The 17,478-nt window shown below is 40.1% G+C and overlaps 1 protein-coding gene across 1 annotated transcript in view; it reads left to right on the top strand.

Annotated features, from left to right (window-relative positions):
* Positions 1-3,506, top strand: part of CNKSR3 (CNKSR family member 3) — a 57,708-nt gene extending 54,202 nt beyond the window's left edge. Inside the window, exons 12-13 of the mRNA XM_084284737.1 lie at positions 383-472; positions 1,946-3,506. Of these exons, the coding sequence (XP_084140863.1) occupies positions 383-472; positions 1,946-2,244 (389 nt within the window). The 3' untranslated portion in view covers positions 2,245-3,506. The remainder of the gene's footprint in view (positions 1-382; positions 473-1,945) is intronic.
* The last annotated feature ends 13,972 nt before the right edge of the window (positions 3,507-17,478 follow it).

Genomic DNA, 17,478 nt, shown 5'->3' with positions numbered 1-17,478 from the left:
TAAGGGCAGTCTGTAGGAACTGTGAATGTGAATGAAATTCCACATCTGAAATAATTTAACTTAAATGCTATTATTTTTTTAATGGATGTCATTCAGCTCGGCATTGATGCCATTACTGTCCATTTCCATGCATGTATTGGTTATAGCTTGTGGTCATTGAGTCCTCTGCCACTGTAAACAAGCAAGAGTGTAGCTGTTCACTCTCAGCAGAATGCTGTCTTGTATTTTACTGGTAGTAGTATCTTAAAATATTTTTTTTTCTGCATTTTTAGCTGCTTATTGCAGTACCTCTCCCTTGGTTTAACTGTGAAAAGAATCCATTTAAACATGGGTCTCTTAAACTTAATGTAATTCTGCATAACCTTTGCTCTATTTCCTTTAGGAAAACCTCGTCCCTTGTCAATGCCTGCTGATGGAAGCTGGATAGGAGCTGCAGAACCTTTCTCAAGGCCACGAGCACCAGGGAGAAAAGGCAAGATTTTAAATCTTGTCCCTCTTTCTCTTCTCTTTTTCTCCAGGATTTTATTAGGGTGAACTGAATGAAAGTGCCTGTATTAGGAATGAAATGTTTGCATACTGCTGAACTAATCCAAGATGATGGTTGGTTTTAACAGAAATGCCAGATGATAGTTATGAATTCGTGAGCCTACTCAGTGCTGGGGCTCAAACTTTTGCTCTGTCTTTGAATTCGTGTGAGCGTTTAAAAGTAGTCTGAACTGACTGCGGCAGACCTGTCTCCTTACAGCACATTTGCCATTTTACTTTTATATACCTTTCCCTGTCTTCTGCATTTAATAAAGATTTTGAAACTGCTTTTTTGATCAGTCTTTGTGTAGCTTACTGTGGAGGCTGTTACAGAAGCAAATTTGTTCTCAGAAATAAAATGTAGGCCACTTTAGGAGTTGTTTTTTTTTTTTTCTGCAGTTGCTGTTAGAAAACAACATATTCTGAAGTTGTCACAGAATGGGAGAGACAAAGGCTGATGACGTTAGCTGTCAGGTTGGGTGGCTTTTTTTCCTTCCTGCACTGCCCTTCTCTTTAACATACACCCCCTTTGTATCTGAAAAGCTACAAGTCCTGCTAGAGTGGGAAATGAGAGAAGGTGACTATTTAGTTTGTTCTTGAAATCAGTTATGAAAGCTAATGTGTAGTTCCAGGAAAAGTAGAAGCTGAATTCTATTTTTCTATCACGAAAGTAGAAGTTGATAACAACAAGCATCAACCTGGAGGGATATTAGAAACAGTGTAAGTAACAAGTCTTACGGAATGATCACCAGGTGGTAGATTTTAATTTTGTTTGTTTGGTTTTTTGCTTGTTTGTTTTTAACCCTTAGCATGAATCTAAGTCCTCCAGGCTTGTATGTAATCTACACTGGGTCAGAATAAATGTCCATCTAGCATGGTAGGATGTTTCTAGCAGCAGCCACGTTCAGTTTTCTAGGGAAGAATAACAGAAGAGCAAGCATCATGAATCAATGATCAAACACAGGGAAATACTTACATTTTTATCTGTAAAATTATTTTCTTTTGTCCAGAGTAGTGTTTGTGGCTTTCAAGTTAGTCATGAGTTACATGTGTATAAATATGGTTTCAACTCCGGTCTACAGCAGCTTGAATGAAACATCACAAGGATATGTGTTAGGTATGACACATGGTAATGATTTGCATGAAGATGGTCTACATTGGCTGTTTTGGTTTGTATGTGTGAGAATTTGAAATGTAACTGTCAAACAGTATCCTCTGTGTGTGTGAATTTAATTTATTGTTCCTTTGCTGCTTAAAAAAAAAAGACACCAAAAAGCCATAAACTTACTGACAGCGGCTACTGTCTAGGTATGTTATGAAAGGTAACCAGAATCTGGGAAGTGCTGTTAGCAGTCCTGAGGGGCATAAGAGGAAAAAAAAAAAATTGAAGTAATTGATTTTCCTCCTTCCACTCCTACAGGTGAAGATGTCCTCTGCAGGTACTTCAGTAATGAAAGGATACCCCCGATCATTGAAGAAAACCCTTCCACACAACACCCCTTTTCAAGGCCAATGTCTGAGAAACAGTTAGTGAGGGGAACGGATTATATTCGAGGCAGCAGGTGTTTTATGAATACAGACCTCCACAACAGTGCAACAATTCCTTTTCAAGAGGAAGGCGCTAAAAAATCTTCTGTTACATCATCCACAAAATCTTCCTCTGCAGAGCCCTCGCTGCTGGTCAGTTGGATCACGAGACTTAAATTGTTGACTCATTGACTGTGGTTCACGGGATGGTTACCAAGTGCCTTTGTTCATCGGTCAGACTTCTCTGCTTTTCAGCTTAACTGACGCATAGTGACTAATGCAGTGTTCTCTTCCTGGAGAATCTTATATTCTTGCCTTTTTGTTTGTGATTTTTTGATGCGTCAGAGAGTTTTGTAGTGCAAGGAGGGAAGAAAGATAAAGATCAAGTTCCTCTTAATGGCCAAAAGCTGAGAGCATTTATTCCCATCAAAATGAGTAAACTTTAAGTGATATAGAAACCACACATGACCTGAAATCTATATAACTGCTCAGAAGAAATCTTTGCATTACAGTAAATTCCAGTGGCACTTCATTTGTCCAAATGCTCAGAGGCTGGTGCGACTGGCTGTGTGTCAGGATACGTAGGGATCCGCAAAAGTTATGCTACCCTCCTGACCAGGAAAGGCAAGCAGGGAAACAGCAGTTTGATGCAACTGTTAGTGGTGCTGTTGCAAGTACTGCATGAGGTCAGCCTTGTGAGGGTGAGGTAGCATTTCCATTCTTTCTCTGATGTCCAGAGGTCTTAGGAAGAGAGATCTTTTATCCAGAGATTTTAGGAAGGTGGACTAATATAATCATAAATCAATTCAACCTGGTTCATAGTCTATTTTATTGAAATCACAGTACAAATAAAATGCATTGAACAGCTGCAGTGCTCATCCATAAAGAAGTATGGATTGCTACAACATGTCAAGGAAATGCATCTGTAGAGATGATAAAAGTATACATATTTTTTCCTTAATTGTTTAGGATTGATTTGCTGTTAACCAAAGTAATCTTTTAAAGACAGTCCTGTAGGACTTATGAGAACTTTACAGTGGTTCAGTTTTTGAATGTGTTGTTTTTATGAAAAATCCGTGCTATGATACATTACAATTGTAAGACATCTTGCTATTTTATATATAGCTTGATTTTTTCCCCCTCCAGAATTTTAGAATAGCATTGGGTATTTTGGGAGGAAAATAAAACTTGTTTAACAAAAGAAGATATTAAAGAGGTATTGTTTAAAACTGAATGTACATAAGATTGTTAGTATGCAAACAGTTGTGTTTAAAGTAATTTAAATGTTAAATATAGTTGTACATATTTTTCACTCTTAAACTGATGGAGTTTGTACCTTCATGTCTGTGGTACTGGGCACAAATTAGTCAAGTGAAAACAAAAAAGTCTTTTATATTCCCCACTAATTTTAAGACTATTTTCTTGAATAATGTGTTGCCAACAGCCTTTACACCTTTGGCCTTCCTGAAGAAAAGGAAAAACAAACTTGTATTTAATAGTTTGTGGGGAAAGCGGGGGTTTAAACAGTAGTTTGCACTTTGAACTGGGGCAGGAATTGTATGTGATAACATGAGTGTTAAAAACATACCATAATTCTCGCTGTGAAGATGTAATCTTTCTGCTGCAACAGGTTCTTGAAATGTGCTACAGCCCTTGTAGAGACATAGTGTTAAATTCAGTTCACTTAATTAAATTTGCTTGTTATTCATTGGTGATTTAAGTGGGGGCTGTTATGGAACTTTTTAATCCTAGCAGATTATAGTATGCCTGTCTTGTGCAAGTCTTCTCTGCTCCCCAGACATGGCATCTGTAGTAGTGACATGGGCAAACACACCTGCAGTGCAGTTGAATCCTAGACCAGTTTGGTCCTGCCTCTGAAAAGAAGGCTTAAACTGCCATGTTGTAGGCACTGTGTTGTAATATAGTTTATCCCCAAATTGGCTGAACTGTTTGAAATATGTGATGCTCGTTCAGTTCAGAAACTGTGACTTAGGCTTGTTATCTAAATGAAGCTCTAAAACGGGCTTTTTGTTCATCTTTAATGTTGCGTTCTCCATGGTTTAAAAATGACTGGGGAATGATACACTTTGGTATACGTGTTTGTGCATGTTGATGTGGAGGAAACCATAGTTCTACTTGATTTCTTTGGGTCCCGCCATTATGTTTTTAAGACAGCGAAAACTCAGACATTTGATTCCTTTGTTCAGTTAGGTTCTCTTGCAGATTGATTTAAGAGCAGTGAAAGGAGCTTGCCCTAATTTAACAGGTAGATTTCAATCAATTCAGCTATGAGGAAAGAGGAATTTGTAAAACATTTAGAGTGACACTTCTCAAAATGTCTTGTTTCCTTAAATACAAGCTTAAAAGATGGCAGCAAACAGAAAAGAAAAACCTAAACAGTGTCCTCTCTGTGCTCCAGTGTCATAACCATGCTGAGTTAAAGTACTGAATGTGACCTTTTGCCAATCGTCAAGGGTATCCAGCAGTTGATAGCAGGTTCTCTAGCACAAGGAACCGCACTTAATCTCTTGAAGGGCTTTCTGGCAGCTGCTCTGCCTATGTAAGGCACACCAAAACTTTTCTCCTCCACCTTGTGGAATCTCTTACTATCTGGGGTGGTTGTATGTGTCTCTGAGAGGAGATTGCTGAGCCAGGATTTTTCTTAGTCAGGTATGTACAAATAGTGTCCAAATAATTTCTTTACGCAAGAAGGAAGCATGTAGCTCTAATTTCCTTTTATTTTTTTTTTTTTTGTTACAAAATTATCATAATACCAGAAACGTTTTTTCCAAGAGAAGTGAAGGAGTAGATGGTGGAATCAGGCTCTGATACAAAGACAGTCGGTGTTGTGAAGAGAATAAGTGTGCTGTTGCTACTGGATGATAATTCAAGTGATTGAATCAGCTGCTTCAGATGCATAGTGTCAGCTAATAAAGTCTTGTGTTTTGTTTCAAAGAGACATCGAAGCCCCTTACTACCAAATGAGAGGGAAAATACAAACACCAGTGTAGGAAGACAAAATAAAATGCAAGGAACTAATAGAAAGCAAGTTTTAGTATTCTATGAAGAGCACTCTACTTCAGATGGTTTACTTTCCTATGTGACCTGTCTTCCATAGCCAAGAATAAAGATTAAAATACCCAATCTTTTCCATTTCTGTTCACAACTTGAAATAATGAGAAGCTGATGTTCATGTAACAGCATAGCACCAATCATTTACCATTACCATATAGAAGTGCTGCTGTTGGTTGAGAGAACAGTTTAAAAAAGCAGCAAAGACCCATGGCAGCGACTGTCATAATGTTCCTGAGTGTGATTATTTTTCTTCTTCATAGTAGTGGTTCCTATTAATTATTAGAATAACTTTTTCTACCCACCTATTCTGCTCTACATCTTTGTATCATGTTAACTTAAAAGTGAGGCAAAATATCTGAAAACTCTCGAATCCAAAAGACGGTTACACTGTCTTTGTCCAAGAGAACTAGCTTGAAAGATAGTGATCACTTCTTACTCTGTATAGTGAATATAGAGGGTGCACTGTAATTTTGGAGGGGAAAAATAAAAGGCACAGAGCTAAGAATAATTGCTGGCTTAATCTCAGAAAAATGTAGGCAACAAGTTAGGAACGGTTATTGTGCAGAAACTTGGCTTGTCTCTTGGTATTGAAGGTACATGCATCTGTTATATTAAAAAAAAAAAAAAAAAAAAAAAAGCTGTGCCTAGCTTGACTTTCCTAATGAGCACAACATGATTATGCAGATATCCTGCCATGGTACAGTACCCTACAGTACTCTAGTCTGAGTGCAATAGCTTGGTGGCCAGATGACGTGACTTGTTGGAAAAGATCACAACGGACACAGAAATGAAAATGACTAATTGGTATTTTTGCATATGTGTATAGTGATGTTTCAGGAATGTATACCTCAAAAATATTGTGTGGGCTTCTATTTTAGCCTGCAGAATACTTGCAAGCCAATATCCTGGGTGTTTCGTACATAAACACTGCAAGAAAATATTATTCTAGATACTGATGTGCAAGAGGAAATAAAATATAAAAAAGAATACTAATGGCTTGTAGATAAATAATTAAAAACATTCTATGTAATCTGGGTGTACATTGAGCTGAAAGAAGGAAAAAAAACCCTAAAACTTTCCAAACCAGGAAACAGATGGTGAAGTTGATTAGCTTTATCGATGGAAAGGGCAAAGAATTTTCATTTTATGAAAATAATTCGTCTAAATCTTACTTCCTTTGTTATCACAGGTTGACAGCAGATAGTCTTCACGAACTGCTCTGTACATGCACTCACATCCTCAATAGACCAAGTTAAACTTCTCATCAGACTGTAACTCAGACCTTGATGCTAAATCCAGCTTAAACTTTTTCTGTAGGATTTACTTTCTCAGGAGTTTTTCAATATTCATTGATTTTCTGAGTTTCTTATGCGTGATCTGGGCAGAAAAACTTGTATGCAGAGCTGTCTCTGCAAGCACAGGATTGATGTCATGCAAGGGGGTGGGTGCTGGCTTTGCTCCCTGTGCTTGTGATTTATGCAGTTCGCCAAGTATATCGCACCCTCCCAGCTACCACCGTAAGTCCTTGTGCACCATCATGACGTAAGTCAGAGCACGACTTGAAAAGGCTTATGCCCAAATGGAAGGAAGTACTGGATCATTTGGAGTAAACTGATTTTGTCCTGCTGTACAACTGAGAAGAACATGACTTCTTTCTTCTCTTTAGTCTGAATTTTCCTTTGCACTTCTGTGCATGTGGAGCACCTGTTCCTAAGATTTGGGTCATCACATAAACATACTTTTGCTGTCTTGTGGGCAATAAGGTTTTATAAAGGACAGGGGCTCTTAAGAAAGTCTTGAACTAAAATGTAGAAAGAGCAGTCTAAAAAGACTAGGTTTAGAGAATGAAGAAAGGAGCAAGGCTAAGCTGAATGCGTAGGTCCGTGTTCTTGTCAAACACCCTGTCAGCAGCATGGCAGTAGCTCCACGGAGAAAACAACCCACACAAGTGCTCCATGCCCATTTGTTTCTACTGCTACATTTGTGTGGTGGTGGAGTATGAAACAAGGGCAGTCACTCAGCATAGTTATATATAGCTATGCACAGTGCTTGAGCTGTAAGATGCATGACATAAGCAGTCAAGAGCCACTGTCAAAATATAATTTTCCCCAATTCTGCTGCCTACGCTGCTGCTGTTTTAGTTTAAAATAGTAACCCTTGTCTATCCTCTTACCTACACAATGTGGGTCCAGATCCCTTGGAAATGTGTAGCCAACAGTTTTTTTCTTCTTCTGTGACAGTCAGTGACTGCTGGCAGCTTTGTGTCACTTTTTGCTGGGCCTCGCATAATGGTCCAAAAGATTAGCTAGTTTGGGTTTCTCTGGAGTCAGTCCAGAAGCATGAAGTCAAATTTGAAAACCATATTGCCGGGCTGATATCAGTTAAAGAGCTGTTTGTTTTATACATACTAAATATGAAACAGGCAGGAGTTGTCTGTTGCATGTGCTTTGCCAGTAGGAAGAAAAATGAGAATAACATATTCTGTGAAGGAAAAAATGAGACCCTTGGGTGTCCTCCAGTTCCTGCTGGTGGGAGAGATGTGTTTGTTTTAGCACAATGTGGAGTGGATGTAAACATTTCTTCTTAAACCTCCTTGTGTGGCCACCTCAGTCATTGCTCAGGATAATGTAAGCCACTGACTTTCCCCCTTAAGTGGAATTAATCTAATGTATTGTTTTGGGAGAGGGCAAAGATATAGGTGCTTACATGTTTTGTTAAACTGGGGTTGGAATTGGAAGAATTAACCACAGGAGAAATGAGATACAGTGCTAATTTTCAGGGAAAATCCCCAAGGTCAGTTTATGACTAAAATTCCTGCTTGCTCCTCAGCCTCTGGTGAGGATGAGAGCTCCTGGGCATGATGGCAGCTAGACAGACACCAAGGAAGGGGAAATAATCAGCTTCAATGCACAGTGCCACTGTAACAAGCAAATAACCCATTTTGCTCGTTTTTCCTGCTGTAAGCGTAGCCCTCCCCCAGGATGGATGGGTTAGAGGGGGAACTGCTGGGCCCAACATGCAGAGCAAGCTTGAAGAAGGCCCAAGGTGGCAGCAGGCCATGCTTGCCGCTGGCACTCAGTCTACTGCCTTTGGAGCTACTCTGGCAGTGCCCTTGCAGGTAATGAGCCTCAGACCCTTGTGACCTGCCCTTAGAGGCTTTTTCATTTGGGAAATATTTACTAAGAGACAGAAAATGCTGCAGTCTAAACTGATATGTGCATTTAATGTCTTTTCCAAGTAACTGCATGCTTCTCAGTGCTACTTATTAACATGTTTCCCTCATCTATCTCCCATTAGCTGTTTCCAGTGCAAATATTTCTAAAAAGAAATCCTCACATGTTTCCAATGTAAGTTAATAATAGTCACAAATGGGGCGTAAAGCTTTATGTGTAAACAGGGAAAAAAGCAAACCCAAAGAAACCCCTTTTTCTCTGTTATGGATAATAACCTCATAAATAATGAGTAAAAATGAAACCTAGGCTACTTGCCCTGCTGAAGATGATCAACCAAACATTAGTGGCTGCGTCTTGGATGACTGTTTTTATTGAATGGCCAGTGGTTCAGATGTGGTAGGTTCTTGCAGAGCAATTTTAGAGTTTTAAATGTTCCTTCACAGAACTTGAACACAGTCTTAGGCATAACATGGCTCTAGTTGAGACTCTGTCCGAAGCCCCCTGAATGTCCCATTGAAGATGCAGAAGTTTTTGAAATATTCTGGCATGGGTCTTCACCATTTGTGTTTTGGTGGGAGGTTGTGTACCTGAGGATGATAGCAGATCTCCAAAATTTATTGTTTCCCTTCCATCTTCCTGTTTGCCCTCTCCTCCCTAACTTAAAGCCAAGGGACTTTCCAGGAATTTAGTGCACAAACAAATAGCTATAAAACTTTTAATACTTATAGCATGATCTAGCTTGTTTCATTGTCCAAGCTCTCCAGTAAAAATAGCTCTGCCTGCAAGCTATTGGTTCATCTAAGAATTCTTCTCTGCTTATTTAGCTGCCAGCTTCAGCTTCACTTTGAAGCTGCTTAGACCACCCCAAGCAGTAGTTGGCCCTTGAACTGCAAGCACGCAGCTCTCTTACTGCTGGACGGGAAGAAAGGCCTGCTTTTTCTCCCAGTTTTGAATTTCTTAACCCTGGATTTGCAGGTCCTGTTGGGAAGATGGGTGTGGACCTGCCCCACAGACTCCCTCCCTTTTCCAGCCTGTTCCTCCCCTGCTGCCTGTTAATTTACTTGGCAGCACAGAGAGAAGAAAAGGCAAGTAGGAGCCTACCAGCTTACAGCAGCAGCCCCTCTCTCCTGCTGCTGCTCAGCAGCTGAGCAATGGACCTGGCTCAGCTCCCAAAATACAAATCTAGAAAGCTTTCGGTTGCAGAAGAAACAGGAAGCACAAACATTTAGGATCGAGCCCATCTAATTATTTCCCAGTGGGGGGAACGCTTGCCTGGGATGCTGCCAGAGTATGGCTGGGCATTAACCCTTGAAGTGGCAGGCCACTGATGAGCTCAGTGCTCTCTGCTGGCATGTGGGGGCTGCTCTTGAAGCAGCTCTGTGGCATTTAAAGGAATGGGTTTGTCTTTTTTACTAGCAGCATCTGCTCTGAGAGCTTCCTGCTGCCCTGTGGTCAAGTAGGGGATTTCCTTCCTGCCCTGGTGCTGCTGTTTTGTGAGCTGGCAGCAAGGTGGGCCTCACACCCTGCTAGCAGTAAGAAAGGAGTGATGGGTGTGATAAGCTGGGTCATACAAAAGGTTTTAAGAAAAAGTAGAAAGGCCTTTACTGAAGGTATGGAAGCTGGGGTTGGATAAGTGAGACACTGAAAAATAAGGCATTGAGGCAGACACCAGGGGGTACTCACTTATGGGTTAAAATTACACAGGAAAATTACTTGAGTTGCTTCTGACTGAAGTTTGCTGTCGTGCTTTTGATGGATATGGTTTGTGTGGGGGAATCCTCCAGTAGGATGTGGAAGAGGCTCAAGTTTCAACATCGTGGCTTATTTCCCTAGTGGTTGACCAAAAGAGGGAGTATGATGGGAAGCTGTGATGAAAAAGTACTATTACTACCAAGAAATGGCAGGGAAAAAAAAAAAAAATGTTATCAGAATTCTGAAGTTCAGTAATCCTGAAGCAGCTCTTGTGACTGACGTGTGAAATCTCCCTGAGTTCGTTCCTGTGACTGTGAATTTCTCATCAAGTTTCCAATGAAATATTTGACACGTTTTCAAAATTTTGGGCACCCTCTGGTCTCACACAGTGCTTGCTGCTCATATAGCTGGGTGAGATCAGAGATGTTTGGGGGAGGGTGGGTGAGTCTGGTAGTGTTGACTCAGGGCAGGAGCTGCAAAATGAGAGTGGCACCAGCCTGACTAGTTAGATATGAGCTCTTCAGGTTGCATGCACATTAATGTAACATCCTAAAATGAAGTGAAAATTGGTTATAAAGAAAATAAAAAATAGAATTGTGGGTTACAAGCCATTGGAGGAAGAAGAGATACTACCTAAGTGTGTTTCTCTGATGGCTTTCTGGTGCTCTTACCTACCTTGTATTCTTAAGACAATATCCTATACGGTGCCCTCACAGAAAAGAACACATGAGGTGACCCCAAAGGCTTCCTTTTGCTGATGAAAACACCAGGCCAAGTAGCATTTCTGCTCTTTTCTTCTGGGTCTTGAGCTACTTCCAGTGACGACCAGTCTGTTCAATCTTTTGTTACCTTCTCCCTTGCTTGAAGTGCGGTGTCATGGGTGTTGCACGTGCACTCGTGGGTACACTCAGAAGCAATTGCATGCTTGCCTAGATGGCTTCGGTTGGCTGCCCCTGCTGAGCCCCTGGGGCTGTTACTGCAATGTCACGCTTCTGCCCCTGTGGAAGGCAGTGTTGTGTTCAACATACTCGTGCCGCTTTTGTTCTCCAGGATAAATAAGTGTTTCTCCTGGTAAATAAATAGGGCTCGTCTGGCAGGAGGTTCTTTCCAAGGCAGCATTAGGACTGATTCTTCTTTTTACTTTTTGTGTCAAATCTGTTTGGTTTAATGGTTTCGCTTTTAATCTGTTTGGCTCTTGACTTATGACTGCAGGGGTGAAATAAAAATAGGATCTTGTTGATGAAGAGGAATCAAGTGAACTTTTGAACAAATGAGAAAAGGAAATTAGAGAAGTAAAAACAGGCATTATTTCTTCATCTTTGGGCATTGTTAAAACAAAAATACACTAAGTAAATGTGTATGCACTTTGCATTTGTGTGTTCTTTTGCTCTTAGCCTACTGTCTGGAATTTTTAAATATAATTCTCCTACAAGTTACTAGACAATGAGAGCATCTTGAACTTTCAAAACCTAGCTGCAAGTAACCCTGTGGAACACTTGAGAACAAGCAGCTGCTTATTGTGTCGTGGTATCTGGGAGAGCAGGGTGCTTGCAACATCTGGCTTTTCTGTTCCTTCCCAGCCCTCCCACTCTAAAACCAATGCACATCACATCAGGTGGCTTTCAAAATGATGAGCTTGCCACTAGATCCTCTTTTCAATGCCCTGTTCAATGCAACTTTTGAGAACAATTTAAAATGGATATTTAAAGTCCAGAGATAGTGGAGTGTATAGGCACAGGTGGATCTAGTTATTAATAGGCTTGAGAACTGGAACTGCGTTGTAAGATAACAGATACTGCTGCGTTTCAGATGAAAAGTTCTTCTGATAGAAGTTTTGTTGATATGTACTTGGACTGTTAATTACGTGCTTGATTCAGAAATGCACAAGGCACCGTTTGTGTGCATCTTCAGCAAAGTTCACGTGGAAAAACTGAATCATCCAAGTCATCTGAATGATGCACACTATTCGGTGGTTGTTTTTCTTCAGCAGGCAGCTGGTGATCTCTCTTCCTGTATTCATGGGGCGGCTGGAGGGGGGGCGGTAAGAAAAGGAAGAGGGGAAGGAGTCTCCGGGGTGGGGGGAGCCCTTTTCATTCATATATGCAAACTTAATGATTTTCCTGAGCGATCTCTAGACTTGTGGTAAGTTAAAACTATATTCAGAGGATTGAAGAGGCAATGTATGTTACAACTAAGTTATAAAGTGTTTTTGTTTTAAAGTAAATAGTTTTTATACTTTTTTTTTTTTTTTTTTTTTTTTCAGGCACGATTTGCTTAGCGTAGGTTATGTTTCAAGCAGTGCTTTCTGGGGAGGACATGGGAGTTGTGCTAGGGCTGGGGATGCTTTGGTCTGGACAGATTTTGTATCTCCTGCTCCCCTCTCAAAGTCAGGAGATTTGGAGCTTCTTGGCCACCAGCCAGGAAATGGAAGCTTGACCTCTTCCTTGTGCTGACCATGCTATAAACTTAACACTGCGTTGTAAATGTTTACTATCTAAGCTCAGGGGTAGTGAAGGGTTGTTTAATACAGGAGAAACTAATGAGAAATGATCATACATTATTAATGAGATACAAACACACAGATAATTGTGTTGGTTTGGGGGGTAGGAGGGGGAGGACAGTAGTTTACAGACATTCTCCATCCTATTCATAAAACAGTTTTAGCTTTCCAACTGATAGGATACATCTAGTTTTCATGGGATATTTTGTTGACATTGGCAAGCAAGCTGTTTTTTTTTTTTTTTTTTTTTTTTTTTTAAATGCTCTATCCCTTTCTTACACTCTGTGTTCCTTATTTAGATCACATGCATTTTGTAGCCTGCAATACCTTAAAGTTGTAGTGTCCAGAGCACACTGGGTCCATGGTTTAATTGGCTTCTAGGCACTGTGGTACTAAGCAATAATAATACAATTAAAAAGGCCTAAAGGGCAGAAGTAAGTGCCTTGGTTTGGAATGGAAAAAGCAATGCAGAAATGCTTTGCTCAGAGATCTTCCTGGCTGTTACAGTCTTAAGACTGATTTGATGTCAGAAGAACAAATATGATGAGGATTTCTGTAAATAAATAAAAATGACAAGACTTTTTTTTATAGGACAGGAGACAATAGGCTTAAATTACAGTATGGAGCAAAAAGACAGTAGAAAAATCTGTCTACCAGGAGAGTTAAGCACTGGTTTAGAGAGCTGAAGTAAGCTGTGGCATCTCCATTGCTTGTTGTCTTTAAGAACAGGTTAGGCAGCCCTCTGTCAGCAATAGCCAAGTCTAATTGATCCTGATGGGCGGGACAGACTTAATGATCTCCTGAAGTCTCTTTCCAGCCTTATGAATTTGCAGAGGCTCTATGTAATTGCATCCTGGTACAGTTCAGCAAGAACTTTCAGGGCATTCTGGATAAAAGCCACCATATGCACATCAAATCACTATAACTGTAGCAAGTTTTGAGGTTTAAAGGAGCGTGAGACAACGGAGCAAATGTATTTGAAGATTTAGCTCAGTGGCATGAACAAGAAAAAAGGCCAGGAAACGGTTGCATATATAATCAATACTTTTGCAGTTTTGCAGTTTTCTAGAATAAAAATGTCATCTGCAGTTGCCACTGTTGTTAATTTGGGGAAAACAAACAAACAAAACAAACAACAGCAACATTCAAATTTAATTTGAAAGATTGCTTCCCCCTCCACACCCTAAACAAGATGAAAGTATTATAGACAACTCTATTCTGCCAGTAAGAGCATATTAATAGTTTTTCTTTAAAACCAAACAAAATTAAAATATAAAATAATAGATTTTATAGATCTGCTCTTTTAATATTCATTTGAGAGAACTGAAATGACATTTTTTCCATTGCTATTTCAATCCTTAATTTTTTGAAAAGAAAACTTGCAGAGTTACAGAGAAAGCTCAGCACTTATGGAAGTAGCTTGTTTCTGTGTATGGTAAGTTCCTTGTTCCAACAAACTGAGAAGCAATCACTTTCATGTTCTATCAGCCAACGGGTGGCTTAGGGGTGCAGGATGTGTGGGGAGATGCAGCGATGGTGTTATACTGAGAAATGAATTCCCTGTACAGTGCAAAATGCCAATGGCCAGAGTCTTCAGAAAGCAGCACCAGATGTCCTGTATATTTTGGCATGCGAGTCTGTCAAAAGCTCCAAAGAGAAGGAAGTGAAAGAACGGTGGCAAGTCTCCTGCAAGCAGTTTTAGAGATGTGGGACTTCATTTAGCACATGAGTGCGACAGCTTTCTTCAGCAAAAAGCATGGGATGGACTGTCTTATCTGTCTCTCAGAGGAATGAGCCATCTGCTTTCCAGTGTCACTGAATGCTGTCTTCATCTCCTCTGTGGACCATTCATTTTTTCCATAAGTACTATGCATGCTTCTTCAGGCCTGTGACTATTACCCTCACTGCGACCCGATGCACATGGGAAGGCATCAGTTATTTCAGGGAGCAATAGCTCCCTGAGTTTGTGCATCAGATTCCAAGATACGTTCTTGGGCAAGTTTTCAGATAACCCATTTTATATGCAGTTAAAGTGCTTTGAAGTTGTAAGGTGCCATGTTGCTGACAAACACTGATTAGTCATGCAAATAAGTGAAAGTATTTTAATTAGACCAATTTCAACATGACCTGTACTGTGGAAAAGAAACTATATAAAAATATTAAGTAGGTAACTTATTAGTGGGTACAACCTTTGATTTAAGGGTGTTGCATTTAATTTTTTTTTTTTGGGGGGGGGGGAGGAGTAACCTACATAGCAAGGTAGTAATACAAGAGAATAATAATCTGATAAATTAAAAACAAAACAACACAGCAGTAACTAATAACCTCCATTTTTCAAAATCTGCAGAAAACCCCATATGAGATATTTTTGGCTTCTCCTCTCTACTTGAGCCATGCTACAACTCAGGCTACCTTGGAGATGCTCTGACATGTATTTCCTGAAATGGGGCAGCTTTGCCAGCTGGTTTGAGTCTACCTACATGTCCCATGTCCTATGGTGCCATAATAGTTTTGTGGTAGGATTTACTACCACTTTTCTGCCAGGACTCTTATTTCTTGCAAGGTCTTTTTGTGGATGCTCTGCCAGATTTCTACTGGGAGTAACAGAAAGTGGCATGAATTTTGACACAAGGCTTTCTGGTGCTACATAGGACATACATGTAAAACATTGCTAAGTTATTTTATATAAAATTCACAGCCACTTTTACATCTGTATACAATTATGTGTCAGGTGAGCAGAAATGGAGGACCAGAATCAAGGCATTTGTATTATGCTGCAGATGTTGGGGAAGCTTTGGAGAGTTAGATCTTGTTAGATGTTCTTGAATGTTCCTATCCTTTTACTTCCCTTGGAAAGCAGGATCAGGCACCCCTGATAGAGAAAGGAGAAGAGCATCAGAATATTGTTATTGATATATGTGTTCATTACCTTTGACGATATATCTGGGCAATGTAAGTGACGAATGTGTAATAGACTGTGGGAATACATTAATGAAGTTATTCTTAGTCTTTTTGTTTCTGGTGCCAGAGTTTGTTTAAAATAGAGTGTGCCAGAGTTCAATTAACCTCCAATTAAAAATCAGGAGAAGGAACAGTTTGCCTCATGGTTTATCAACACCGCGTAGTGCCTCAATTTACCGTCTGCCAGTTAGTCACAACGCCCACAATCTATTTAATTTATGAATAAAATGCAAAGGATGGATGTAAAATGAATCTTCCAGTCAGGCTTTCTGGTTTCAGTGGAACTTGCTGAGCTTTGTATGAGCGCATTTACATGTGTACGTTTGTGGGTATATGTTTGTATACCCATGTGTTTTTGAATCCTACCCAAATTTAAACTACCCTTCTGTAAGATTTCTCAGAGATGGAGTTGCAGGACTTGTTGGCTCTGTCTCTGAGTCACTGTTTCACCCTTTCTACAACCCCTCCCAGACAGCTTGGATTTGTAAAGTCGAAGCACAGGTCTGCCAGTTGCCACATTTCCCTATCATCGCAGCAAGTCCCCTCAAGAAGAAAAGGAAAAAAGCCAGGCTCATGTGAAATCTGTTGATGCAGCTCATGTGTAACTTGCGACTTTATGCCTATATGAAAGGTCTGTTTCTCTTTTTTTTTTTTTTTTTTTTTTTTTTCCTCCCTTTAAACTGAGAATATACAACAATATTTTTTTTTTCAGTCATTGAGATTATGATGTCTGCTAGGAATTTTGAAAGAATATATTTCATGCCTGTCTACACAAAGTTCAGTGCAAAACATCTTGTTAATCATTGCTATTCTTTTTCTAGTGTAAGGCTTGCACTCCAAATGCAGCTGTGTCTCTCTGCTTTTAAAAAGAGGTCAAATTGACATTTCAAGTTGGGCTTCAAAAAAAGTGTTGTGACTTCATGACCTTTCTAAAACTGATATTCTTTGCCTTTTAGATAAAAACTTTCACTTGAAGGAATTTACAACAAATTTTCCTCTCAATCCTTCACGCTTAGGTCCTGGCTCGGTTCCAGACTGTAGAAACTAGACTTGTAATTGCCATATTTACAAGGTAGGGTTTCTTTTTTTCCCCCTTGTTTGCTTAACTTGACAGATTGTAGACTATCAGGCGCCACTTAACCTTTTTAAAAAAAGTTTTGTTTCAATTCCTGTTGTCTGAAAGATCCATTTATCCTCTCAAGAAATCCTCATCAGAATGAATAGAAAAAGTTGATGAGTATGGATTAAAATTATAATACTAGAGTGAGTCAAGTTATGGATTTACAAGAATGGGGTAAACTAGACAGAGCAGTGTTCTGATTTATTAGCAGCAATCTTGACTTAAAATTCCTGTTTATTTTTCCCATGAATTTGCAGATTTTGATAAAACTAGGGTAAAATGATGTTCTGAATTTCCATGCCAAGCTTAAAACAAGTCTCAGATATGGTAAATATTTAATGGAACAAAACCCTTACCCCAAATGGGTCCTTGTTTGAGTATGCCATGGGAGATAGTTGGTGGGTGAGAGATGGTCTCATCCAGAGTTTGGCTATAGAAAAACTCCTGAGTGAGTTGGTTGTCCTCCCGTGTCCATGGGTCTTTGCTGGGGTCCTCCAACCCTAGGAAATGGCTGCAGCAGTTGCCAGACCCTGGCTGCGAGTGTGGAGATGAAGCAGGAATGGTCACAGACTGTCAGAGGCTGGGGCTGGCAGGGACCTCTGGAGGTCCAACCCCAGCTCGAGCAAGGACACCCCAAGCAGGCTGCCCAGTACCATATCCAGGATCTCCAAGGAGGGAGACCCCACAATCTCTCTGGGCAACCTGTGCCAGTGCTCAGCCTCCTGCACTGTCGAAAAGTGCTTCCTCATGTTCAGAGGAAACTTCCTGTGTCCACTGTGTCTTTTTCTGATACTGGACGCCACTGAAAAGAGCCTGGTTCTGTCTTCATTGCACCCTTCCTTCAGGTATTTATATACATTGATAGGATCTCCCTGAACCTGCACTTGTCTAGGCTAAACATTCCC

This window comes from Netta rufina (assembly GCF_964035555.1).
Source record: "Netta rufina genome assembly, chromosome: 3".
Classification (NCBI taxonomy): Eukaryota; Metazoa; Chordata; class Aves; order Anseriformes; family Anatidae; genus Netta; species Netta rufina.
Note: the sequence above shows the minus strand (reverse complement) of the source record. Positions and strands in the feature narration are given on the sequence as shown.